Source organism: Ranitomeya variabilis, chromosome 2, assembly GCF_051348905.1.
Source record: "Ranitomeya variabilis isolate aRanVar5 chromosome 2, aRanVar5.hap1, whole genome shotgun sequence".
Lineage (NCBI taxonomy): Eukaryota > Metazoa > Chordata > Amphibia > Anura > Dendrobatidae > Ranitomeya > Ranitomeya variabilis.
The window spans coordinates 108,006,731-108,034,473 of NC_135233.1; the positions used below are offsets into that span (position 1 = coordinate 108,006,731).

General features: G+C 42.7%; 2 protein-coding genes across 4 annotated transcripts in view; one reads left to right on the top strand and one right to left on the bottom strand.

Moving 5' to 3' along the window:
• RALGAPA2 (Ral GTPase activating protein catalytic subunit alpha 2) overlaps positions 1-27,743 on the top strand; it is a 331,873-nt gene that overhangs the window by 98,454 nt on the left and 205,676 nt on the right. For 2 of the 3 annotated variants that reach the window (XM_077282788.1, XM_077282790.1), the window contains exons 14-23: positions 1,922-2,033; positions 2,473-2,710; positions 4,843-5,007; positions 5,629-5,769; positions 6,680-6,814; positions 7,181-7,281; positions 10,831-10,921; positions 18,590-18,763; positions 25,918-26,111; positions 27,041-27,139. In XM_077282788.1, the coding sequence (XP_077138903.1) occupies positions 1,922-2,033; positions 2,473-2,710; positions 4,843-5,007; positions 5,629-5,769; positions 6,680-6,814; positions 7,181-7,281; positions 10,831-10,921; positions 18,590-18,763; positions 25,918-26,111; positions 27,041-27,139 (1,450 nt within the window). The remainder of the gene's footprint in view (positions 1-1,921; positions 2,034-2,472; positions 2,711-4,842; positions 5,008-5,628; positions 5,770-6,679; positions 6,815-7,180; positions 7,282-10,830; positions 10,922-18,589; positions 18,764-25,917; positions 26,112-27,040; positions 27,140-27,743) is intronic. The other variant, XM_077282789.1, reaches the window with a different exon arrangement.
• LOC143804564 (uncharacterized) lies at positions 6,890-8,960 on the bottom strand. Its single transcript, XM_077282791.1, has 2 exons — positions 8,284-8,960; positions 6,890-8,221 (listed from the first exon to the last, which is right to left on the bottom strand). The coding sequence occupies exon 2, from the start codon at positions 8,033-8,035 to the stop codon at positions 7,478-7,480; it is 558 nt and encodes a 185-aa protein (XP_077138906.1). The 5' UTR covers positions 8,036-8,221; positions 8,284-8,960; the 3' UTR covers positions 6,890-7,477.

The window sequence follows — 27,743 nt, forward strand, 5'->3', positions numbered from 1 at the left end:
CATTTTAGATGTTCTTGCTTCTCGATTTTGTGTTTTCTACATCGTGCACTGTTGCTACTTCTGATGACCAGCGAGGCTGACAACAGAGAAGCAAAAGCGTATTCTTACTGAGAGCAGTTTGTTAAATGTCTTACTGTAGCTGAACACTAATCGTGGATGTTGTGGCCAAGCGTGCATGTGTTCTGAATGGGGAGAGAAAAGTAAGCTTCTGACTGTCTTCTCTGTTGGCTTATTCCTTCTAGATTATAAGGATTAGGCTTGTTGAAATACAACATCCCCTTTCTTTTTTTTTTCCCCTGATGGCAAGTTGGAGCACTCCCAGAAATCTTTGATGGCTAACTAGTGCCAAAAAAATGTTTTTTTCAGGAAAATGTATCTAACTAGACCATTTACAATACGTAGAAATAGATTGACGGTTGAACAACCGCCTGGCAAATGATCATACACATGTTTCTACTGTCGTACATACTGACCATACGTTTTCAGTTTCATCAGACAAAAGATGCGCGATTAGTCTGAACGTTCTTCCCTGCAAAGATTATTTGTGCACTAGAGACTATGGGATAAAAATCTTGAACATTAATCTTCTGGGTTGAACAGTTTTAGAATAATACATAGGCCACCTTAATAGAGGACGGATCTGTGTAATGTGACACTGCTAAGCTCAGCTGCACTCCCTCCTTCCACACACTGACTCATGCAGGAGGTTAGACCAGGAGATCAGAGCCATTCTACATCTCACAAGCTGAGAAGCATGTTATGAGCTACAATGGGGGTCTGTTCTTTTCTTGAGTGTTGCTGCCTGCTTATCATTGGTCACCATACAGGGAGAAGATGTGCATGCCACCAGTGAAAGTGTCTGGTTTAATCCAGTTGAACTTGACTCTTTTTGTTTTTTGTTGTTTGTTGTTTTTTGTCATTGGGTGCAAAATACTTTGTGTTCTTATCTTTGCAACGAAGAGGTGAAATAAAAAAACAAACAAAAAACCATTTTTTGTTTTACTATGCAGCCACTATTACATTGTGTGTCTAGTTTAACATAACAATTTGGTGAAATGACAAAAATAAAAATCACGGCACATTTTCTTTATCATGGCTGCTAGATCACTAGGTGTCCTAATCTGATAAGCCGCATTATTGGTACGTGGCGATCTTGTCTGTAGTGATAGGACCTAGTTTTTGGAGTTTGTGCCATTACTACCCTTTTTATAATTGTCAGGCCTCGTAGTTAATCATTGGTGAATACACAACGGTGTTGTTTCCTCTGTTCTGTAACTTGGGCATATCTGTGTTATCCACAGTCTAATTAGAGCAGTTACGTTTCGCCATGAACCGTTCAGTTATTGGCTGGTTACAGATCCTTCTGCGGTTTCTTCTAATGTCATTTAATTCTGCTGATGGCGGAGGAGGACGTGCCACGTTTTTGGAATTAGACCATTCTCATCAAAAGGACACGTTAGAAATCCGCAGAGCAATAAAGCTATTTACCACCTAGCCATGCCAAGTTATCAGGCTTTTATACGCTTCCAAGATGTGGCTTTTTGCAGATACTAAATGGTATCCCTGAGCCAATTCTACAGACCGAAAATCCAACATTTTCCTATCTGGGTACTTTTTTATTATTATTTTGTTCACATATTCCAGTATGCAGCCAATTTTCTTCAGACCTTTTTTTTTTTTTTCCAGACTCCTAAAAATGTAGTTAAACTTTTCTCTTTCAATAGATGCACTCTTACCATGTGCAATGCTTTCAGATTGTGTAGTCCTCCCATGTAGAGCGAGCTCTGGATCTGTAGTATTTACATGAACAGATTGAAACCGGGAGGGGAAAGTGGATTTGTCCCCTTTTTTATGACGTTTATTATTAAAGATTTGTGTTTGTGGCTTTTCAGTGTTTCCCTTCCATTTTTACATTCCACAGGGAGCAGATGTTACAGATCTTACTACGAATAACAGAAGCCGTAGTTCAGAAACCAAAGGATCCCTCAAAAAAGGATTTGTTCTCTCAGGATCTTGCTGGGGTCTTATTCCGGGTGAGTTCTACGATTTGCGTTGTGTTTACTACATGAGCTGCACTCCTTAACAGTTGTGTAAGTGCTCAGATAAGGTGCTAACCATCTCATGATTCCCCATGCAAGTGGGCGGTCAGGTCACCAGAAATGTGATTTGCATACTTGCGGTTACATGCTGACTCGCATGGAGCATACAAGGGAATCTTGACTGTGTGCTTTGTACACCAGCGCCGTTCAGCAGTCTTCAGTCATGGAGTGACTGCACAATTTTCTTTTTTAGTCAACCCCTTTAAGTATCCTGTAGTATTAGGTCTGTTACAGTCTTCTTGTTGCACACCTCTATAAAATACCCGTGTCTCCATTAGCTATGTCCGTGTTTCATTAGCACGGTTCTCTCTAATTAGGGTGTGTTTTTTTTTTTTTTAGTACTGTCCCAATAACAACCTTTTTCTTGTCTTAGACACTCATTGTAGCGTGGATCAGAGCCAATCTGAGTGTTTTTATTTCTCGGGAACTATGGGATGAGCTGCTGAGCGTTCTGTCCTCCCTCACCGACTGGGAAGAGCTCATCAGTGAGTGGTCCAAGATCATGGACTCCCTCACCGCGGTGCTAGCACGGACTGTGTATGGACTGGACATGACCAGCTTACCCTTAGACAAACTGAGTGAGCAGAAGGAGAAGAAACAGAGGGGAAAGGGTAAGTCATGTAGGATGGACCATAGAAAACTATTACCGCCAAAGTCAGGACCTTTTCACTACATTTTTTTATTTTAAACTGTGAAGCTCACTTATAAAGGGGATGAAGCCATGATTAAAAAGTTTTCCTCTTCATTGCTGAGATTTGGCCCCCTGAAGTTTAGGGCTCCTAATATGCTAATTTCCCCTTATACAAGGAGATGAAAACAGACTCTTCTCTTAGGCATTTGTGTTCTCTATGAAGCTGCCCAACAGTATCAATGAGGTGAAATAGAAAGCCAGTGCCCACAGAGAGTGTCAAAGAAGGCATTTTCAGTGTGATTTGGTAAGACTTGAAGACACTAAGAACTCCTCACTCCCATCACTTAGTGAAAATAGTGCACCGAGAGGAGGAGCGCTATCGTGTAGGAGCACTACAGCCGTGAAGATCATGGCCGCAGCTGGACCTACTGCAGGTATCTGGGAGTAAGGAGATTGACGGTATTCCCCCATTACCTGTAGTAGGTCCAATATGCTCATCACGGCTCTGGCAATGCCACACTGCAGCCTTTCTCCTCTCCCGGAGCAGTCATGACAGGTGGGAAGTTCTCAACATGGTTAAGTGAGACACATCAAATCTCACCGGTCACCCTGAGAGTGCTTGCTCTGACCTCTGCAGGCATTTTATTTTTTTATTCCCTTGTGTCATGCTGCCTTTTTATATTTGGGCAGCATCATAGAGGTGGAAAAGTGCATTTTCCCAGAAAATAAAATGTTACCGTTGTGACGAGCTTTGGACTGGAAGTGGAGCGGTTGAACCTACGGCCAGGGCACCCGGCATAATTTATTTATATCATTAATTTGAGATGTTTCAATTTTTTGTATTTTGGATGGGGGATGGACAACACCTTTAAACTTCAAGATGTAAATATCTCATTCATATATTAGTGTTCGCCTATACAGCAGACAAAATAATGACACCTAATGGCTATTTAGCTATAGAGTTCAAGTCCTCTTTTTCTCAGAAGAGGCAATTTGAATATTTAATTTCCCAGAGGAGCATTGCACGGCGAATAAGCCTCCTTACCTTGACAAGCCAGAGATGGTATGTCACTCTCCATAAGGAGAAACGATACCCCTTAGACCCCAGTCCAGAGCCTCTCACCTAGCCAAATCAGTTCTCATGCTTCGCACTGACGAGGGCCAACAGCCCGAAACACCGTGTCTGCGAATTGAGATACTGATTTGGCTTTAATCCTAAGTCATATTGCATGACTCGTTAAGGCGTTGATTGTGACTTGTAGGATCGCTACTTCCAACAGGTGGCGCTATAGAGTTTACGTCCTCTTTTTCTCAGAAGAGGCAATTTGAATATTTATTTAGCAAAATTCAGTTTTATGGTGAATGATAGTATCAGCATGGCCTACAAGTCTCCTTACACCGACTTGGCAATCTCCAAAAGGAGATACTTTATCCTTAGACTTCCCTGTCAGAGCTTCTCACCCAGCTAAGCAAGCGATAATAATAATGTTTATTGCTATACCACCAACATTCCCCAGTACTTTACACCTACAATAAAGACAAAGCAGAGTAAACACATAATTTAACAGATACTTCGAGAAGTGGGTCCTGCTCACAAGATTACAATTGAAGCTGTTCACCTGCTTTGCACTGCTAAGCACTTGTTTGCAAATGAAGTTTTTGGTTTGATGGCTTAGGCCATGGTCACACTTGCGAGTTCATTGTGAGAAACTCGCGCATCAATACCTGGCACTGCCGCCGGCACTCGGGCCCGGAGTTTGCGGTTGCATGTATTTCTAACATCATGCTCCGGTCCCGAGTGCCGGTGGCAGTGCTGGGACTTGATGTGAGAGACTCGCACGAGTTTTTCGCTTTGAACTCGCAATTGTGACCCCGGCCTTATCCTAAATCGTGGCGAAGGCCTTTAAAGGTCGATAGTGAGTTTTAGGATTGCTACTTCCAGTAGGAAGCACTAGAGCTCCTGTCTTCGTCCTGTCTGAAGAGACTATTTGCACACACAGATGATTAGAATATTCTATTTTAGCTCATTTCTAAAAGGTCAGGAGTTCTGTGCTTCTTGCATTAGGTTACTCCAACAAGACCTTTTCATGGTCTTCCGTATACTTGTCGTAGGTTGCTACGCTGATCCTCAGAAGGGGGCTGCCGTTGGCAGGTCTTTCTCTTTGAGTTGGAGAAATCATCCCGATGCTCATGAGCCAATGAGATTCCGCAGTGCTACTACCTCAGGGGCTCCTGGTGTGGAGAAGGCGAGGAACATGGTGCGGCAAAAAGCCACAGGTAATTATTAAAAAGTTATTAGACGTAAATTGGGTGCGCCTTATTTGTGTAGTCTCTTTTTTTTTTTGCCTTTTCTGGCACTTTCTTTCAAAATAGCTTAGTAAACGGGATAGTGCCATGTGGGGTCAGACAGACTCACAATCATTTACACCAGAAATTTTCATACATTGTAGTGCAAATATATTCCATTGATATTTTGGTACACACAAAAGATATAGATATCGCCTTTGGTTGAGTGATTTCCCAACATTCCTCCCTCTCCGATCTGCCGTGCTTGGCTTCTGTACCACTGCAGACAGTCATTGACCACCCCCCTTACACACACACACACACACACACACACACTCCATCTTTCCTATCGTTGCTCAGTGGTCAGATTTTCATATGCCTTCATCATCCATGGTTTTGTTTGACTTTACACATCAAAACATCACCCTGAAGACTCCGCTATGAAGACAAGCACTTAATCCCTCATTGTTTCCCAACGAGTTCACATTTGGTCTCCTCGGTTCTGGTACTGAACTCTTGTAGAGTTCCTATGTTGGATGTTACAGTTTTGGATCTCTTGGGTGATGGGCATTATTTGACACTTTTTCTTATTCCCTCTACTCTTCTCTAAAGCCAAGAGAAGTCAGTCTATCAGCAACTGTGTTCATCTCTATGAGGCTTTGCCAGCTGCTAAAAGCGTCCCACATCTCCTCCACACTGTGAGCTCTCTCTTACCTGGTATCTCTTATGCTTCTTGCTCTCAGAAACTTTCAGGTACTGTATCTATCTCTCCCTTATTCATTTTCCCTGCTCTGCCGTGTTAGGTTTTCCATCTTCTTTTACCTTCCAGTCTAACGCTATCTTTCCTTCTCTCCAATCTGGACTGATTTAGATGCTTGTAGCTCCTTGTTTTCTCGTTGTCTTCATTAAAGTCTTCTATAATTTACTACTCTAATTAGTAATAAACTATATGAAATTATGGAATATTTATAACAGATATATGCACTTTCTAATGTAAGGTTTTAAAGGGTTTGGTTGTCAGCTTGACAAAAACGATAATCCTGGATCTAGATTTGATTAATGTACACGGTGGTGTTTGCTTCAGATCTGATATTATTTCTTACTGTTAGGGCATATAATAACATGGAGGTGACCGCATCCAGTAATAACATCTGCCAGCCCTTGCACCAGTATTTGCTGTCTGCAGGGGCTCCCAGCAGTGATCAGGGGGGCTCCTGTACAAGCAGGATGAAGGCACAGTTTACAGGTTTGGAGGGAATAACGGTGACATATAAAGCAATCAGTTCAGTAGTGAGGATGATTTTACCATTGAAGCTAGAGAGATCACTGTGTAGGTCCTAGCACAAGAATAGAAATTGAAATGAAACCAGGTCCAAATTGGCTTTAAAGTGCGGAGATGGACACTCACCATAGTCCAGGTGCATCCACATGCCCCCAAAGCACTTCCAGAATCTTTGTATGGGGCTTTAAAGCTAGATTTGATTTCTCAGTGCTGACATTTCGGATTATTACAAAGTAGTTCTCAATTTTATTGTTGTACTAAGACCAATACAGCCACCTCACTAGTTTGTCGTCTTGACAAACTGTCTTTTAAACAATATTCATAATATACAATACTATTTAAGTTTACCTTTTTTTTTTTTTTTTTTTAAATACTCATTAGAAGTGGATGAAATGCATCAGCCACAGGAAGCCGGCTATGAATCTGGAGGGGTTGGCTGTCAGGAGCCCCCGGAGCTTACCCGCTGTAGCAGTACTTCTGATATAGCCGAGCAGTCATGTCCTGACTCCCTACAAGGTGAGCTGTCAGCCATTCTACATCGCTGCTTTGGATGGTCCACATTGACTGCCCCAGAGCAGGCAGTTCTCCTCTAACGAAAATGTTATTCAGTATCTGAACGCTTTCTTACTGCTAATTCTTGAATGGTAGCACAATGGCTATGTGGTTAGCAGTGTGGTCTTGTAGCACTGGGTCCAATGTTAGAAACCAACCAAAGAATCCCCAACACGGAGTTGAGTTTTCTTTGCAGTGTTTGCATTCTGATACTTTTATACAGCATTGCATATATTATTAATAAAGTTATTGGATTAAGGTACACATCTAACTTCTCACCCTCTGAGACTTGTCTGGCTGTGTATATACACTAACCCCTTTATATTACAGAGCAAACAAACGATAACACTAATGAATGTTCACTGGACTCAGTCACTGCACAAGAACAAGAAGCCACCGATGGACTGGTGAAGGATGCTGATCGGCCAATGGTAAATGCTTCCGCCCAAGGCTCGATTGTAGGCTTCTCCATGTACAGTAACACTCCTTTGATGTTAACTTTACCATATAGTCCAGAAATTCTGCTATATATATATATATATATATATATATATATATATATATATATATATATGATTAAAAAAACCTCCTTCTCACCTTTGTTGTCCTTTCTCATTCTCGGGTCCTCTACCAGAGGCCCGGGAGTTTGAGGGTTCTGCGCAGCATCTTAGCTGTTCCCAGCATTGCGCTTTTCTGGACTGAGAGCTCAGATGTTGCTCCTGGGATCTGTTGTAGACATTCTTCCAACTTAGGGGTCACTGTTCTAAGTGCTCCTAACACCGCTAGAATCACTGTTGCCTTCACCTTCCACATCTTATTCAGTTCTCCTTTGAGGCCCTGGTATTTCTCTTGCTTCTCATATTCCTTCTTTCTGATGTTGCTGTCACTTGGCACTGACACATCTATTATCATTGCTGTCTTCTGATCCTTGTCTACTATCATAATGTCAGGTTGGTAACCAAACACCTGCTTATCCATCTGGATCTTGAAGTCCCACAGGATTTTATCCCTTTCATTCTCCACCACTTTCTCTGGGGTCTCCCACCTGGACTTAGTCCATATGCTGTGCAGATGTTCCTGTATACAATCTGCGCTACTTGGTTGTGGCGTTGGGTATACGCTGTTCCTGCTTGCATTTTGCATCCTGCCACTATGTGTTGGACGGTTTCTGAGGTTTCTTTGCATAGTCTGCACCTTGGGTCTTGTCTTGTGTGGTAGAGTCCTGCTTCTATGGATCTGGCACTTAGTGCTTGTGCTTCTGCCGCTATGATTAGTTCCACATATATATATTTATTTTCTCCCCCCCCCCCAATATCAACATGGAAATCCATTGCATGAACAGGTATGTCCAATTTTGTGGACCAATTCTGACTTTATGAATATATATGCATTCATAAACATAAAGTCTGAACTGGTCAAAAGTTTGGTCACACCAGTTCATGCAATGGTTTTCCTTATTGTTCTTGCAAATTGTACTTTGTAGATTCAGACTGAAGGCAATAAAACCACCTAAGGGACAAACATGCAATCAAAAAATAAAGAAATACAGGAGAAACAAACCCTAGATTTTTAACCTCTTTCTGACCTCGGACGGGATAGTACGACTGAGGTCAGATACCGCGCTTTCATGCAGGGCTCCGGTGGTGAGCCCGCATCAAAGCCGGGACATGTCAGCTGTTTTGTACAGCTGACATGTGCCCGCAATAGCGGCGGGTGAAATCGCGATCCACCCGCCGCTATTAACTTGTTAAATGCTGCTGTCAAACGCTGACAGCGGCATTTAACCAAGCGCATCGCCGACCCCCGTCACATGATCGGGGGTCAGCGATGCTTCTGCATTGTAACCATAGAGACCTCTATGGTTACTGATGCCGGCCTGCTGTGAGCGCCACCCTGTGGTCGGCGCTCACAGCACACCTGCATTTCTTCTGCATAGCAGCGATCTGATGATCGCTGTAATGTAGCAGTGCCGATCGCGTTGTGCCAGCTTCTAGCCTCCTATGGAGGCTATTGAAGCATGGCAAAAATTTAAAGAAAAAAAAAAGAAAAAAAGTTAAAAAAATGTGAAAAAAATATAAGAGTTTAAATCACCCCCCTTTTCGCCCCTTTCAAAATAAATCAATAAAAAAAAAATCAAACCTACACATATTTGTTATCGCCGCGTTCAGAACCGCCCGATCTATCAATAAAAAAAAAAGATTAACCTGATCGCTAAACAGCGAAACGCAGGTTATTCATGGCAGGAGAAGACCCAGTGCACAGTCCGACCCCTGTGCACAGAAATATAATTAGCAGAAAACTTTACATGGTGATTAAAGAAGGACAACAAAGCGAATTTCATCACCAAAGGTATCAGTTTAGCCTGCATTACAGCCATGTTACTTCACATTATAAAATTGTGCTGACAGGCAGTCTTCAAGAAGTTTCTAGAGATGCTGAGCACTTTTTGGCTGCTTAGCCTTCACTCTGTGGTCCCACTCATCCCAAACCATCTCATTTGAGTTGAAGTTGGCTGATTGTGGAGGCCATGTCATCTGACACACCACCCCATCCCTCTCCTCATTGGTCACATAGCTCTTATATAGCCTCTAGGTGTGCTTTACGTCGTTGTAATGTTGCAACACAAATGATGGTCCCTCTAAGTGCAACATTCGGGATGGCTTGTTGTTGCAGAATGGTGGGCTAGTCATGCAGGGTTTGTGTGCACCTCCGACAACAATGATGTTTTGTACTTTAGTTTCATAATTCTGTTCTATTATTGCATTCTGTAAGAGAATGATATAGAGGATGAGGCTGCATCATATACATTACACCAACACTCCTGCACTGTATACATCACATAGGGCGACACTGAAACTGCTGTGTGTGCATACAGGATACACGGAGACTTTGCAGTTATCTCATTTGATACACTGAGTCTCCTGTATATACCTCATATAGGATACCATGAGAATGTTGTATACGTCCTATAAGGCACACTGAGACTGCTGTATACATATTATAGGATACACGAAGACTGCTGTGTGTATATATATCACATAGGATATACTGAGACTGCTGTGTAAATCACATGGGATATACTGAGACTGCTGTGTAAATCACATGGGATACATGGAGACTGCTGTGTAAGTCACATGGGATATACTGAGACTGCTGTATACATATTATAGGATACACGAAGACTGCTGGGTATATATATCACATAGGATATACTGAGACTGCTGTGTAAATCACATGGGATACATGGAGACTGCTGTGTAATTCACATAGGATACACTGAGACTGCTGTATACATATTATAGGATACACGAAGACTGCTGGGTATATATATCACATAGGATATACTGAGACTGCTGTGTATATATGTCACATAGGATACATGGAGACTGCTGTGTAAATCACATGATACATGGAGACTGCTGTGTAAATCACATGGAATACACTGAGACTGCTGTATACATATAGGATACACGAAGACTGCTGTGTATATATATATCACATAGGATATACTGAGACTGCTGTGTAAATCATCACATGAGATACATGGAGACTACTTTGTACATCACTTAGGATACATTGAAACTGCTGAATAGACATCACATGAGACACTGAAACTACTGTGTATACATTATGTAGGATAAACAGAATGCTGTATATTCATCATGTAGGAGACACTGAGACTGCTATATATACATTGCATAGGAGATGCAGCGATTTTTTTTTTTTTTTTTTAAATACATCAGGGAATAGTTGCTCAATGTTACTGAGCTATCCCTGGCAGCCATTTCATAGGAGCAAGAGCAATGCATGGTGAGACTCTGGCAGCTGCACTATGTTGGAAAAAATACAGGATTGCTTGGCTATGGAATTAATATTCTCCTTTTGAGGCAATAAAGGCAATTTGCTTTGCAAAAAATAACAGCATAAAGTACAGAATAAAATTATTGCTTTGTTTTATGGGCTTGTCTCCTTTTTCGCAGATAATGATTCGGAGGAGCAGCAGTCCGGCAGAGTTGGAGTGGCACAGTGATTCTCTGCATTCAAATGGACGACGTTCTGATCACGAGAGAGGTATTAACCAGATCTTATGTTCATGCTGTAGGATTTATGCTCTCGAGAAGGCTCCATAGGTGACATCTGTGATCAGGTTTTCAATGATTTCCAAAATGTCATCAATAAAGAAGTCACTTTTTTGTGATTGATCTGCTATATCTATAGAATAATAAAATACCTTCACAGGACTCATGCCCACAAAAATTATTATACTGTTTAGAAAATATACATAGATAATGTATTATTGTATATAGTGGGCAACATACTAGGATGTTTATAGGGTAATCGCATGTGATATAAACCAACAAAACCGCAGCAACTAGGCGATAAAATACCCAAGGAATCAATTGATATTTCATACAAAATTCACTTTATTAGAAGAAAATGGATCAAGACAGGAGACATGAGGAAGCAAGGCTTACATCGTTACACACATGTTTGGAAACGCTAGGGTGCACACTGTGGGGATGATATATATATAAATACGTACAAGGAGTTACATAATTTAATAATGTTGCACCTTCGTCCCAGGTAGATAAACTGACATTATGCCAAAGAAGTAATTAGTAATGAAAATCAAGCGTGTAATTTACCTGGACACACCAGTTCAGTCCAACCACAGCGGGCACCCGCCCCAACGCACGTTTCGGCGAGATGGCCTTTTTCAAGGGGTGATGGGAAAGGGGAAGTAGGGAAGTATAAAAAGACCCCAACCACCAATCATGGCTTGCCATGAAAGCACATGATTATTGTATGCCAATCACAGTATGTAAACAAATAACGCCCATATTCGCCTTATTTATACCCGTACATAGTTCATACAGCATGTCCACATCATATATGAATGGCCCACCGTATGGCGGCGCTTAAATCGCCGCGAGGATTTGTAGGACCATATACGCCGTATATGTTGAATTAGTGCGATGTAACTGCATCGCAGGGAGGCGTTGTACCTCTCGCCGGAGTTGGCGCATGCGCAGTCGCGAACACCTGGACACAAGTCGGCGCCGGCGTCATGCGTACGGTGCGTGGGCACCATAGCAACAGAGACGCCGGAAGCCGGCGAGCATGCAGGGTACACGGCGCGAACGCGCACAGGCGAGACGCTGCATCGATGTAAAAGAAAAACCAGCGATAATATATAGGTGTGTGACATACAACTAAAGGGATGTAAGTACAACGAAGGTCATACAGGCCATTGGGCATATAAATAAACAATGGCAGCACGGTATATATATACTAGACAACAGAAAAGGACAACAATGAAGTAAAATTCATAAAAACTGCAATATAGTAATGTATAGGCAATTCAATAATAGAAAATGAAAAACAGACTATCTATAACACACAATGTTAGCCACATAAATGTGAAAAAGAGTTTTCATGTCCAACTTCATTACAGTCCGAAGATAAAAGGTGTCAAATTCTTCATTGTCCAGATACCTGCCAATGGCAAACAGCTATAGGTGGTGGGTACTGAATAATAAAAGTGGATAAAAATAGTTAAAATCACAATAAAGCAAACATGTGTAAGAAAAACGATGGAGACCACTATAGAAATGGAGCAAAGCTATTTGTTTCATTTAACCCTTTGGGGGTAATAGTATCTAGTGCCCAGATCCATCTCGTCTCACAGCGAGACAATTTCTTTTTGAAGCCTCCCCCACGAATATTGGGGGTAATCATGTCTATTCCCCTGATCATCAACAGGGAACTGTCGCACCCATGATGTTCTTTAAAGTGTCGTGGCAGTGTCCTAAGCGTGGTTGCATCATCATGATCGGCAGCCTCCTGGATGCCCAAAACGTGCTCGCGAACACGCACCTTCAACTGGCGGGAAGTCATGCCAATGTAGATCAATTTACAAGGACATGTGGCAAAATAAACCACATGTCGAGATGTACATGTGATAGATTTCCTAATCACATAAGTTCTTGTCTCAGCCGAGTTGAAGAATGTCGTGACGCGAGACACATTGGGGCAGGCGACACACCGACCACAAGGGACACAACCACGCCTAGGACACCCACCATCAAGAAAAGTAGGCCTCAGTTCATGCTGGTAATGGCTGTGCAAAAGATGGTCTCTGAGATTTCTGGCCCGTCTGATGGTTATATCTGGTGTATGTGAGAGTAGTTGACTCAACACAGAATCAGTCTGGAGAATGGGCCATGCCCGCTGAAGACAACTTCTCATACGGGAAAATTGGGCATGGTAATTAGTGATAAATCTGACTTTATTGTCACTTTTGCTCACTTTTTGTTTATATAATAGAGATTGGCGAGACGAATGTCTCGCTCTATTATATGCTCTTTTTATTACCCTGCCACTATACCCTCTTTCACGAAAACGCTCACAAAGATCTCGTGCATTCCTTTGAAATTCCTCATCGCTGGAACAGATCCTGCGCAGCCGCAGAAACTGGCCAACGGGGATAGAATTAATTAGAGGCTTGGGGTGAGCGGAAGATATATTTCCAACAAACTTATTCCGAGAGGCTTGAGGGTTCGGGCTATCCCGGCCTTTCCAGTGGAGGATGAGGATTTCATCTCTAAATGGGAAGAGGCGTGTGGTATGTGTTCATTCACGTTGATGCAGCTATTGGTGGATTTGAATACCAAATCTATTTCTGACTTGGACAAAAAAATTGATGAAGTTGAGCAGAATTTCAAGGCTATAGTGGTCTCCATCGTTTTTCTTACACATGTTTGCTTTATTGTGATTTTAACTATTTTTATCCACTTTTATTATTCAGTACCCACCACCTATAGCTGTTTGCCATTGGCAGGTATCTGGACAATGAAGAATTTGACACCTTTTATCTTCGGACTGTAATGAAGTTGGACATGAAAACTCTTTTTCACATTTATGTGGCTAACATTGTGTGTTATAGATCGTCTGTTTTTCATTTTCTATTATTGAATTGCCTATACATTACTATATTGCAGTTTTTATGAATTTTACTTCATTGTTGTCCTTTTCTGTTGTCTAGTATATATATACCGTGCTGCCATTGTTTATTTATATGCCCAATGGCCTGTATGACCTTCGTTGTACTTACATCCCTTTAGTTGTATGTCACACACCTATATATTATCGCTGGTTTTTCTTTTACATCGATGCAGCGTCTCGCCTGTGCGCGTTCGCGCCGTGTACCCTGCATGCTCGCCGGCTTCCGGCGTCTCTGTTGCTATGGTGCCCACGCACCGTACGCATGACGCCGGCGCCGACTTGTGTCCAGGTGTTCGCGACTGCGCATGCGCCAACTCCGGCGAGAGGTACAACGCCTCCCTGCGATGCAGTTACATCGCACTAATTCAACATATACGGCGTATATGGTCCTACAAATCCTCGCGGCGATTTAAGCGCCGCCATACGGTGGGCCATTCATATATGATGTGGACATGCTGTATGAACTATGTACGGGTATAAATAAGGCGAATATGGGCGTTATTTGTTTACATACTGTGATTGGCATACAATAATCATGTGCTTTCATGGCAAGCCATGATTGGTGGTTGGGGTCTTTTTATACTTACCTACTTCCCCTTTCCCATCACCCCTTGAAAAAGGCCATCTCGCCGAAACGTGCGTTGGGGCGGGTGCCCGCTGTGGTTGGACTGAACTGGTGTGTCCAGGTAAATTACACGCTTGATTTTCATTACTAATTACTTCTTTGGCATAATGTCAGTTTATCTACCTGGGACGAAGGTGCAACATTATTAAATTATGTAACTCCTTGTACGTATTTATATATATATCATCCCCACAGTGTGCACCCTAGCGTTTCCAAACATGTGTGTAACGATGTAAGCCTTGCTTCCTCATGTCTCCTGTCTTGATCCATTTTCTTCTAATAAAGTGAATTTTGTATGAAATATCAATTGATTCCTTGGGTATCTATAGAATAATGTAAGAAAAGGCCACTGATTTGCAGTTTTGTCTGCTCAGATTATGTTTTGATTGGCAAAGTTCTTTCATTCTGGAAACCAGTGGTGGTCCAAGATCAAAGACCTCAGCCTTGTCCCTTTCTCACATGTATATATCACAGAGCAAAATATAATTTCCAGTTTACCTCCAAAGGTAATGTTTCCTGTTACCTTGCATAGTGAAAAATGTTTAGTACGTGGCACCAATTTGTTAATGGGAAAAATGTACAACCCCTGGCAAAAATTATGGAATCATCGGCCTTGGAGGATGTTCATTCAGTTGTTTAATTTTGTAGAAAAAAAGCAGATCACAGACATGGCACAAAACTAAAGTAATTTCAAATGTCAACTTTCTGGCTTTAAGAAACACTACTACATTTTTTGTTCTTGATTTCTTTTAGTCAGTAATGGTCACTTTTTTTTAACCAAGCATACGGAAAAAATTATGGAATCACTCAATTCTGAGGAAATAAATTATGGAATCACCCTGTAAATTTTCATGCCCAAAAATAACACCTGCATCAAATTAGATCTGCTTGTTACTCTTCATCTAAAAAGGAGTGATCACACCTTGGAGAGCTGTTGCACCAAGCGGACTGACATGAATCTTGGCTCCAACACGAGAGATGTCAATTGAAACAAAGGAGAGGATTGTCAAACTCTTAAAAGAGGGTAAATCATCACGCAATGTTGCAAAAGATGTTGGTTGTTCACAGTCAGCTGTATCTTAAATCTGGACCAAATACAAACAACAAAGGAAGGTTATTAAAGGCAAACATACTGGTAGACCAAGGAAGACATCAAAGCGTCAAGACCGGAAACATAAAGCAATATGTCTCCAAAACAGGAAATGCACAACGAAACAAATGAGGAATGAATGGGTGGAAACTGGAGTCAACGTCTGTGATCGAACTGTAAGAAACCGCCTAAAGGAAATGGGATTTACATACAGAAAAGCTAAACTGAAGCCATCATTAACACCTAAACAGAAAAAAACAAGGATACAGTGGGCTAAGGAAAAGCAATCGTGGACGGTGGATGACTGGACGAGAGTCATATTCAGTGATGAATCACGAATCTGCATTGGGCAAGGTGATGATGCTGGAACTTTTGTTTGGTGCCGTTCCAATGAGATTTATAAAGATGACTGCCTGAAGAGAACATGCAAATTTCAACAGGCATTGATGATATGGGGCTGCATGTCAGGTAAAGGCACTGGGGAGATGGCTGTCATTACATCTTCAATAAATGCACAAGTTTATGTTGATATTTTGGACACTTTTCTTATCCCATCAATTGAAAGGATGTTTGGGGATGATGAAATCATTTTTCAAGATGGTAATGTATCCTGCCACAGAGTAAAAACTGTGAAAACATTCCTTGAAAAGACACATATGGTCAATGTCATGGCCTGCAAATAGTCTGTATTGCAATCCAATTGAAAATCTTTGGTGGAAGTTGAAGAAAATGGTCCATGACAAGGCTCCAACCTGCAAAGCTGATCTGGCAACAGCAATCAGAGAAAGTTGGAGCTAGATTGATGAAGAGTACTGTTTGACACTCATTAAGTCCATGCCTCAGAGACTGCAAGCTGTTATAAAAGCCAGAGGTGGTGCAACAAAATACCAGTGATGTTTTGGAGTGTTTTTTTGTTTTCCTTTTTCATGATTCCATAATTTTTTCCTCAGAATTGAGTGATTCCATAATTTTTCCCCTATGTTTGGTTAAGAAAAGTAACCATTACTGACTACCACATTTTTTTGTTCTTGATTTCTTTTAGTGTTTATTAAAGCCAGAAAGTGGCCATTTGAAATGACTTTAGTTTTGTGCCATGTCTGTGATCTGCTTTTTTTCTACAAAATTAAACAACTGAATGAACAACCTCCAAGGCCGGTGATTCCATAATTTTTGCCAGGGGTTGTATTTCTATTAAGAGTAACTGAGGGATAATACAACAAAGAGGGTATAATTCATGAACTACTAAGATGGGCATCTGTTACTGTCATCTGAGCTCTCATAGTCCACTTCTTTCTAGTAACCAGAGTCCAGCAGAATTAAAGGTACCGTTACACTAAACGACCAGCGATGCGATCGTTGGTAAGTCGTTGTGTGGTCGCTGGGGAGCTGTCACACAGACAGCTCTCTACAGCGACCAACGATCAGGGGAACGACTTCGGCATCGTTCAAACTGTCTTCAACGATGCCGAAGTCCCCCTGCAGCACCCGGGTAACCAGGGTAAACATCGGGTTACTAAGTGCAGGGCCGCGTTTAGTAACCCGATATTTACCCTGGTTACCATTGTAAAAGTAAAAAAAAAACACTACATACTCACCTTCTGATGTCTGTCACGTCCCCCGGCGTCCACAGGGATACGCGCTGCTGCTCAGAGCTTCCTGCACTGACTGAATGTGTCAGCGCCGGCAGCAGCGGTGACGTCACCGCTGTGCTCTGCTTTACGGCCGGCCGGCTCTGACACATTCAGTGCAGGGAAGCCGCCGGCGGGGGACGTGACAGACATCAGAAGGTGAGTATGTAGTGTTTTTTTTTTTACTTTTACAATGGTAACCAGGGTAAATATCGGGTTACTAAGCGCGGCCCTGCGCTTAGTAACCCGATATTTTCCCTGGTTACAAGTGAACACATCGCTGGATCGGTGTCACACACACCGATCCAGCGATGACAGCGGGTGATCAGCGACAAAATAAAGTTCTGGACTTCTAGCTCCGACCAGCGATATCACAGCGGGATCCAGATCGCTGCTGCGTGTCAAACACAACGAGATCGCTATCCAGGACGCTATCCAGGACGCTGCAGGCAATAAAGCTGCTATTTATTGAGTGTTACAAGATAAGACAAGCAGTGTATTTCCAAAGTTAATTACCTTTTTATGTAAGATAAAGGGTTTTCTCAGTAATGGAATTAGTTCCTAAAAGCCTCGTACCTCCGCACTAGTGACTGTTTGCAGAAGCCATTATCCAAGGGTGAACATAAAAGTGGCACGTGGGTACTGTCATACCTCCCGTGAGAAAAGCAAAAATTTAGTGCACTGCAAATATATTGTTGGGATCTTCCTGAACCGTGCCATGAATGGGGAATTGGGAAAACCGCTTTTTAAACTTAAAATTAAATTGCTTCCTTCTTGGATACAAGAGCCTAGCAGACTGGGTAGGACGGACGCCTTGTATCCTCATGCACAGGTGTCACCATGGAGTGGCTGCACCCGTGTGCTGCACTGCTGATATATAAGTATATATAAGGTGCCCGGATTGTTTTCTGAGGATCTGGTATACCGGAGTCCGCTATTCCATATATTTGAAGGATATTTTGTGCTTGTTTTACTATGTAATTGCACTTAAAGGGAACCTGTTAGCACATTTTGACATATGAAAGTAATTGTATGGTTGCATTGACGCTTGTCCTCAAATAAAAATTATATTTTTTGGGTAGCTCAGTTGTTCCAGTCATGAGAAATCTAGAGTTGAATCTACATGCAAATCCGGTTGGGGTTGTCCAGCACTCCAAAGTGCACTGACACGCCCCAGTGCACTTACAAGCTTATTTGCATATGACATCTACACCAGATTTCTCATGACTGGCACATTGGATATGTACACAAAAAATGTAATTTATGTTGGGGAACAAGCCACTATACAACCGTATCAGTAGTTGAATATGTAGAAACGTGCTGACAGCTTCCATTTTAACGAGCTGAATTTTCCTTTGAGAATTGATGACTAATTATAAACCTTACTGCAGGTGAAAGTGTCAGCAGTGATGTGATGAATGGCTACAGTCGGGAAACGGAGTATCTAATGCCATGGCAGAACTGTGATGACGAGCCCGAGATCACAACACCGACTGATGTGACTATCGACCATGATGCCCGGCGGTGGCTGCAGCTCACACCCACCGATCCTGCTCCTCTCACAGGTATTTTTTTTTTTATTTTCGCTCGAAAGGTCGTGTTTTATTACACAATTAGGCTATGTGGCCACGTTGCAGAAATGCTGCGGAAATGTCTGCAGCATTTTCGCAACTCCCTTCCCTTGCTGCTATTCTTCCAAATGCAGATACATATGGTTTTGTGAAGTAGGACGTCTACCAACAAGCCATAAAATCAATTGTAACTCCTGTTAAAGGGTTATTCCAATAAGATCAATTTATGATCTGCCCAAAACATAGATGAAAACTACTAAATTGCTGGAGGTCTGACTGCTGTGACCTCCACCAGTCACACCAGCTGTGTTCTCTCTCTATGGAGCTGCCTGAGAAAGTTAATGCTAGGCTTGGCTTTGTTCCTCAGTCCCAATAAAAATGAATGGTGCTGTGGTGTGCATGCTTGACTGCTGCTGCACTCAAACAAGAGGCCGAGATGGTTAGATGCCCACCGATCCAGTCGTTATTATCTATCCTGTGGCTACTAGATAGATGTGTATCCAAACACTTCGGTCACCATTTGAAAGACCTGTTATAATGAATTTTCCTAAGTAAATATGAGGTTTCACTGGCTATCAGTGCAATTTTGTAAAGTAAAGGCATGGCTGTAATGGTGCTGTAACACAGATTAGATTGATACCATTGGTGAAGAAATCCGCTTTGTGGTTCTTCTTTAATCCCCATTTGAAGTTTTCTGCTAATGAGATATCAGTGCACAGGGGCCGGACTGTGCACTGGGTCTTCTCCTCCCTATCTGTGGTTTTCCAACCATACGCCTGCCTCCAGTCTCTGAATGACCGGTCACTACTGAGATTTTATATAGAAGAGGAAGGTCATTCACAGACCCGAGGCAGGCGGAGGGTCGAGAAATCACAGACAGGGAGAAGACCGAACGCACAGTCCAGCCCCTGTGCACTAAAATCTAATTGGCAGAAAACTTCAAATGGCTATTAACTCCTTCTTGACCAGGCCAATTTTTTAAAAAAATTTGACCATTTTCACTTTATGTAGCAATAGCTCTAGAATTCAACATATCCCAGATGAGTGTTGTGTTTTTGTTTGTTTTCTTTAATGGACAGAATTTACGTGGAAGAAAATCGCAGCATGCTCTAGTTTCCTTTGAATGCCGGTTGAGACTCGTCTGTTAAAATATATTGGTGTGCAAAAAAAAAAAAAACATCCAATACACATCATTTGTATGGCATCTGCTTTTTTACAGATACATTGCAGTTCTTAACAGAGCAAATATTAATATTCGAGATGGGCAAACCAGAACAGTAAAGTTTGACGTCCGTACCGAGCACCTACAGTAGGAAGTCCGTGTTACTGTTCAGGTTAGGCTGCCTGAACTCCGGGTGTTTGTCACGCTGTCATGTGCATGAAAGCATGAAAAACACCGCTTCTGATCGGTGGAGAAATCATCCCTGCCGGTCAGCACTGCGGATCCCACGCTGTCAAAAGACCGTGCAAGCGCTCATCTGTGATCGGAGGTATAAAGTTTACCTCCGATCACTGGTGTAAGCTGATAGGACTACAGCTCCCATCCCGTCCCCGCCATTTTTGACAACCAGCCTTGTTAAAGCAAACAGTTGGGGGGTTGGTATTCTCAGGCTGGTAAGGGGCCGTGGATATTGCCCCCCCACTCAGCCTAAAAATAGCCGCAGAGAAGGCTTATCTATTAGAGCCGGCAAGGCGCCAGAATTGGCGCATCTAAAATATGTGACTTTTTTGGGCAGCTGCGGGCTGCTATTTTTAGGCTGAGGGGGCAATATTCATGGCCCCTTACCAGTCTGAGAATACCAGCCCCCAGCTGTCTGCTTTAGCATCACTGCTTGTCAAAAATGGGGGGGGGGAACCGGGGGGGGGGGGGGGAACGGGGGGGGGGGGGGAGAACCGGGGGGGGAACGGGGGGGGGGGGGGAACCCCCCACTCCATTTTTTAAAATTAATTAAATAATTAAAAAATACGGTGTGGGGCCCCTCTATTCTTGATAACCGGCCTTGCTAAAGCAGACAGCTGGGGGCTGGTATTCTCAGACTGGTAAGGGGCCATGGATATTGCCCCCCCCAGCCTAAAAGTAGCAGCCGCAGCTGCCCAGAAAAGGCACATCTATTATATGCACCAATTCTTCAGCCGCTCCTGCTCTCGCTGTTATTAGCGGCAGCAGGCATCAGATGATGGGAGCTGTAGTCCTATCAGCTGACTCTAGTGACTGGAGGTAAACTTTATACCTCCGATCACAGCTGAGCGCTCACCCTGTCTTTTGACAGCATGGGAACTGCGGCTGTCTGATCTATGGGGATGATTTTACCGCCAGTCAGAAGCGCTGTTTGCTGTGCTGCCATGCAAATGACAGCGTGGCAAACACTGGATGTTCGGAACCCCATTGAATGGGGTCTGGGTACTGTTCTGGTACCCGAACCTGAACTTTTTGTAACTGTTCGGCTGAACCCTCCGGACCCGTACATCCAGATGTCTGCCCTTCTCTTGTAATTAAAAAAAAAACAAAAAAAAAAAAAACTGATGCCATACGGATTGCAAACTGGATGAAAATCGTCCTTTTTTTTTTTTTCTAGATTATGACAATCTGTCCATTGTTTTATCCACTCATTTGAGCCCAGCCTAACAGAAGCAGACATGCATAAGAACCCCTAAACCGTCTCTTTTGTGTAAGACTTTGCTGTGAGGGCTGGCCGGGCGCATGCGCAAGGAAAACTTAGAGGTGCCCCAAAGTTACACCAAGTATTGTATTGTAGACGTCTCGGCGATCAGATCCCCTCCGATAATAAAGTGATGGCATATCCTAGCTGCCTGCTGTTACTTTGTGGGATGGGAACAGCCCTTTAAATTATACGGTTACATGGAAACGTAAGGAGCTTTTACTGAAGGTAGGAAAATGTTCTATGCTGTTTTCCTGATCCTCCTCAGAAAGTAATGGACTTGGTCTTGTACTGCGTTGGTTTGTCACATCATGTAGTAGACAGTGTTCAGGGGTCTTTGGGGGAATTGCAGCATGTGCCTCGTAAATCCTGCTTCGCTTGCAGCGTAATAAGAAAAAAGGAAAAGTAAATGGCACAAAGGCTGTTTTGTGTCCAACTCTCCCAGCTGCCTGCGCCCGGGCTGTGAAGGTGTACAGTGCAGGCGCTTTGTCCAAAGTCACGACTTTCCTCCTGACGGAGCCTGCAGCTGCCGGCAGGTGTTCCCACGTCCACGGAGCCGGATTTAACCCATGAAGTGACACTGTGGACATAGACGCTGTTATCTCTCCTTAATGTGCACTTTGCTGCCCAGCGTCTTGTATTCCTGTGACCTGCAGGATGAATGGCGGCTGTATTTATCAGCATTGTGGATATTCATACGCTTCCTTGTATGCAATAGATCGGAGCCGAGCCCCTTAGATACGCAGTTTAATTTACCCTCAGCAGCTGCTGCTCCACGTCGCTCATTAAAAGGAAAGTGTAAGGTAGAAGAGACAGGTGCGAGGAGGCTGCAAAGCGTCGGTCAATAGGAAGCCTTCCATTGTCATGCTCTTGGCACTGCTCTATAGCATTTAAGATACCACTTATCTTATTCATTCTGGCAGCGGCAAATGCAAAGCTGGGACTTGCTCCCACATGTAGGAGCATCTACACATTCATGGCTCCTTTTTGTTTCACCTCATTGTTGGAGAAGACACCAAACTCCTCTATGGTCTGAGAGGATTTGTTTGGAGTCTCGGCTCCTGAAATGATGTTTCCAGAGAGGCTCAAATCTTACACATTCAGCTGGCAAATAGTCTCTGTGGCAAACGGCCGCAGCGCTCCGCTATTGTCCCAGAAACAATGTCTGATCTGTACCGCGACTCTTACTGAGCTTTGGTGGTGTCTAGTGTTTTCAGCCAAGTATTCCAAGATTTCTGGTCAATACAGCACATACTTACCACATTTTACAGAATGCTAGACGTACTTTTAGAAGATGCCCTTGTTTTGAAAAGTGTTTGTGGCTAATAATGCAAGGATAGCTGTAGCTACAAATCCTTATCAGTTTTAACCTTTGTTCACATTAAGGTTTTTTTTTTTTTTTGAGCAGCTCTTCTACAAATCCTCCTCAAAAACTTCTTGAAAAATGTCTGCAAACCTGTTACTTTTCCTTTTTATTTTGGAGATCCATGTTGAGGAGGTTGTTTTTTTTTGTTTGCTTTTTTTTAGCATTTTTTTTCTTAACCTTGAAAAGGTATTCAGAAATACCTGCTGAAAAAAGCAAGGTGCATGCCACTTCTTAGAAGGGCTTCTTGCTGGAATCTGCCCCCAAACTAGGCAATGTACAATCAAAAGGCTGCAAAATAATGCCTCAGGGGGAAAATAAACTGTTTCAAAACATTTTTAAAACTTTTCAGGAAAACTAAAATGTCCTCTAGAAAGGAGCGTTTCCTGAAGCAGTTTCAGATTGAAAAACTTGTCTGATTTGTCCACCACAAAAAAATAACGGGAACATGTGAACAACACTATGTACAGTAACTCCCAAGTTATTCACACTTCTGTGAAATCAGCCTGTCCAAATTTAAGGCAACACTGATTCTGAATCAATTTCTCCTGCTGTTGTGCAAATGGGACAGACAGCAGGTAGAAATGATAGGCAATTAGCAAGCCAACCCCTATAAAGGAGTGGTTCTGCAGGGGGTGACCACAGACCATTTCTTTGTTCTAATCCCTTTTGGCTATTGTTTTGGTCACTTTTGCATTCTGTCATTGCTCTCTCCCTAGAGGTTCAGTAGCATGATACGGTATCTACAACCTACTGAAGTTGCTCAGGTAGTGCAGCTCATCCAGGATGGCACATCAATGCGAGCTGTGGCAAGAAGAGTAGCAGTGTCTGACAGCACAGTGTCCTGAGCATGGAGCAGATACCAGAAGACTGGCCAGTACACCAGGAGACGTGGAGGGGGCCATAGGAGGGCAGCAAGACCGCTACCTTCTCCTTTGTGCAAGGATAAACAGTAGGAGCATCCATGTGTCTGCTCAAACTCTCAGAAACAGACTCCATGAGGATGGTATGAGGGCCCGACGTCCTCAAGTGGGTGTTTGTGCTTACAGCCCAACACCGTGCAGGGCAATCGGCATTTGCCAGAGAACATCAAGATTAGCAGATTCGACATTGGTGCCCTGTGCTCTAAACGGATGAGAGCAGGTTCACACTGACAACATGTGACAGAGTCTGGAGACGCCATGGAGAACGTTCTGCTGCCTGCAAAATCCTCCAGCATGACCAGATTGGCAGTGGGTCAGTAATGGTGTGGGGTGGCATTTCTTTGGAGGGCCGCAGAGCCCTCCATGTGCTCGCCAGAGGTAGCCTGACTGCCATTAGGTACCGAGATGACAGCGGAAATGGAAAATGTCCAGTTCCTTTGAAGGATTAAAGAGCCTTGCCATATGACAGCAGATGATAAAAACAAAACGAAATTGTCTGCAAAATGAAAATCCCTCCATTTTGCAGACAACTTGGTTCTTGCACCTTGTTTGTTGGAAGTAGCAGACTGGTCAGCTCCTGAGCCTGCTTCATATTTCACTTAATGTCCTACCACAAAAATGTATGTAGCAGGTCGTTAGCCAGTTAAAGAAGACATCACTTCTCAGCAAAACACTGCACACGAAATTAGAAGACTTTTTTTTTTTTACATTCATTTTGCCAGAGTAAGCACAAAATCTGGTGGAATTCTCTTTTGGAGATGTGAGCAGATTCCACACAGTATCTGGCCAGTAAATGGAGTCTCATGCTCTGATATTACATAATCTGCACAGTTTTGTTGTATTTTTCTTAATTGCCGTTCTATAGAAAATATTGAGAAAATCTGTTCATGTATTTTTCTCATACATTTGCTGAAAGGGAAGTACAAACCTTGTGAATTAATTAACCAGTCCATCCCAGTTTGTTGCGAATCACCTCACCTTCCGGCTGTCTCAGATCTTTACTTCATGTAAAATATTGTTGTTTAGGAGCAATGTAATAGGATGTTCTTATGTATTATCTAGCCCAGATAAATGAGGAGGATACAGCTGCTTCTAATCTACTTTGAGAAGGCACTGCTGCATCTAAATGGTTTATCTGAATGTCACTCCATACACACAGAGGCCACAAACTGAGGAGCAATGACAGGTTTTACCTTTGTCATGGTTTCTTGCTGCTTCCCCCTTCTCTTGACACTCTGTAATAAGCAGACATTGTACATTGCCTCATATATTGCTACATTATGTAGGATTCCCTTACATGTACACTCAGTCCCCCCACACAGTGAGATCTTCCAGCTCAGAGGCATGAAGTCTCACAGAGCTATCAACATAGTGAGACAGTGGAGAGCCGGACTGTAGCATCTTTGTCCCAAAGGTCCAGCTTTCATTTTCTAACTCAATGAAGACATTTGTTTACGGACTATAGTTTGAGAAAGTTTTATGTTTTGGTCTCATTTTACCTAATAAAGTTTCCCTGGAAGTCATAGGTCCTCTTTAATGGTCCCGAAAATGATGAGGCTTTAGCACTGCCTCCCCGATAATTAGATGTTACTGTATCCTGGCAATATGCCATCACTTACTAAGATGGCACTGCTGCTTTGAATGGTGATTTGTTTGCCTGCAGCCACTTCTAGAAGGCCCTCACTACATGTAGATGTATACAACTATTACTGACCTCGGTGAGTGACTCCTAGTGGAAAGAAGGGAAACATTTTAGACTAGGTTCATGGTAGAATTATCAGGCGCTATAATAGAACAGGAAAATGGATCGAATCCCTGATGAACACTTTGACTATAATAGGGTCCATTTGGTTTTCGTTATGTGTCAGTCATTTTAATGGTGGCTCCAACACAGCTGTGAACCTGGCATCACATGCAGTGTTCAGGGGTCTTCATTTCAGTGGAAAGCTTGCAGTAAATGCTGTACACACAAGTGCAGGGAATGTCCTCATCCTGACCGGCCTTCTAAGCTGGGATTTCCTAAGAGCGGATGTTTGCACAGTGGTAATAATAAACTTGTACTTTTGTCTTCATATTTATGTGTTTCTTGAAGAATAGCCGGGCAGGTGTAAAGTTTATAGAAGGGTACATAGTGCTTGTAAGGTATTTTGGGCGCGTGCTATACACCTGACACTTACCATTATGGCTCGGCCTTCCTTGCAGACAGCAGTGAGTGTCTTACTGGGGACTGCAGCATCATCGCTGGCGGGAACCTCGCGGGCTGGCATCCGGACTCCGCAGCTGTTTTGTGGAGAAGAATCTTGGGAATACTCGGAGATGTGAACAATATCCAGTCCTCCAAAATCCATGCCAAGGTGTTTGGCTACCTCTATGAGTTGTGGTACAAGCTGGCTAAGGTAGGACTCCGCTGCACCCGGGCAGTATGGAATGGGGAATCTGCATCAGGAAAGCAATGTGATTGAATTACTGTCCTTAATTAGCGCTCTGATGGTAAATAAGGCGGGCTTTAGGATAATAAGCCACTGAAATGCTTAATGTTATGGCACAGTTACCTTTTTCGGAGAAAATTTTAATAGCTGCCACCTATTTTAAAAATGACTCTGGGGCCATATCGTGTCTAGCCGGCCTCTAAATATTCTCATCATTGACTCTCTGGGGCGTGCGCTTTGCCAGAAATACTACTCCAGGCAGGGATGAGGAGTAGCATTTCTTGCTTAAGAAACGCCAGCTTTTTTAATTGGACAAGGAGGCGTGGCCACAACCCGGATCCTCCTTGGCCCATTTCAGCTGAGCTGCTTTAAACTGGCGTGAAAAATCCCAAAGTTGCAACATTTTTGCACAAAATATCTGTGGCTTTTTAAAGGTTAAAGTCCAGTTTTCCAGAATCAAAGCTTTGATGAATCAGCCCCTATGTGTGTAGTATAGTGGCACTGAAATTCTGCCTTTAGATGAGACCTAAATTAGTTTAGGCAGGATTTCCATTTAAAGAAGTTCTCCAGTTCTCTAAAATAAATGTCCTTATCTTTACAACAGACCGTAAGGAAAAATCCTATGTCCTTTGGAAAGGACTGTTTATACTTAAGTTACAGAGAAGTATACTTTTTGTCAATTACCTACTGTATTAAAAAAAACATTACAACATGTTTTTAAAGGGGTATTTACAAGTTATCCATAGATTACATTTTTTTTTCTCTGCTGGTTGGAAACTGCACTATGAAATGTGAACAGCAGGTGGCAGTACTTTATCACGCACTGGCCCGGGAAGGCTGAAAACTTTCTATACAGAAAAAAATCTATATATTTTGATTTATTTTTTTTCCTCCAGATCAGAGACAATCTATCTATCAGTCTGGACAATCAGTCTTCCCCTTCACCTCCCATTTTGATCCCACCACTTAGGATGTTTGCCTCCTGGCTGTTTAAGGTAAGAAGTGTTTTATTTTAAGATATTTTTGCGTTTTGCTATCAGGAATGTAAAAAGATTAGACATAATCATAAAATGTATATTATTGTATTCTTTTGGGGTTTGACAACCTAGAAAAGGTGATTCTCGTATTTCGTAAAAACATTTTTATGGCATCTATTGTACAGGTAAAATTAATTTTGCATTTTACCAAGCTGAACTTGATCCCGCGGCTGCCTGTCTCCCCACTGTTCCACAGCTGCCCCACATGCAGGGATCGCCTAACATACAGAGGCTCGCTGCCTGTGTTGGGGCTGGTGAACAGCGGAGAGACATGCAGGTGTGGGGACTCGAACATATATTTCGAACACGCCAAAGTCACTCGGCACACGAGCATGCTCAGATAACACCTTATCCAAGCACGCTCGCTCATCCTTAATAACCACTGATCTACAAAGCTGCAAATAATTTTTAGGAACATATACATGACCATAAAGAAGCTGTTTATTCAGCAAATCGATCACATGCATATTTTACCAATAGACACTGCCTTTTTATGTTCATGTTTATGTTCCTACAAATAAATTACATGTTTTTCACGTCTTTTCAGATAGTGCTGGATATC

What these genes read in the sequence shown, in the direction of transcription:
- LOC143804564 (XM_077282791.1), bottom strand. Translation starts at nt 8,035, where the DNA reads ATGCAAAGAAACCTCAGAAACCGTCCAACACATAGTGGCAGGATGCAA.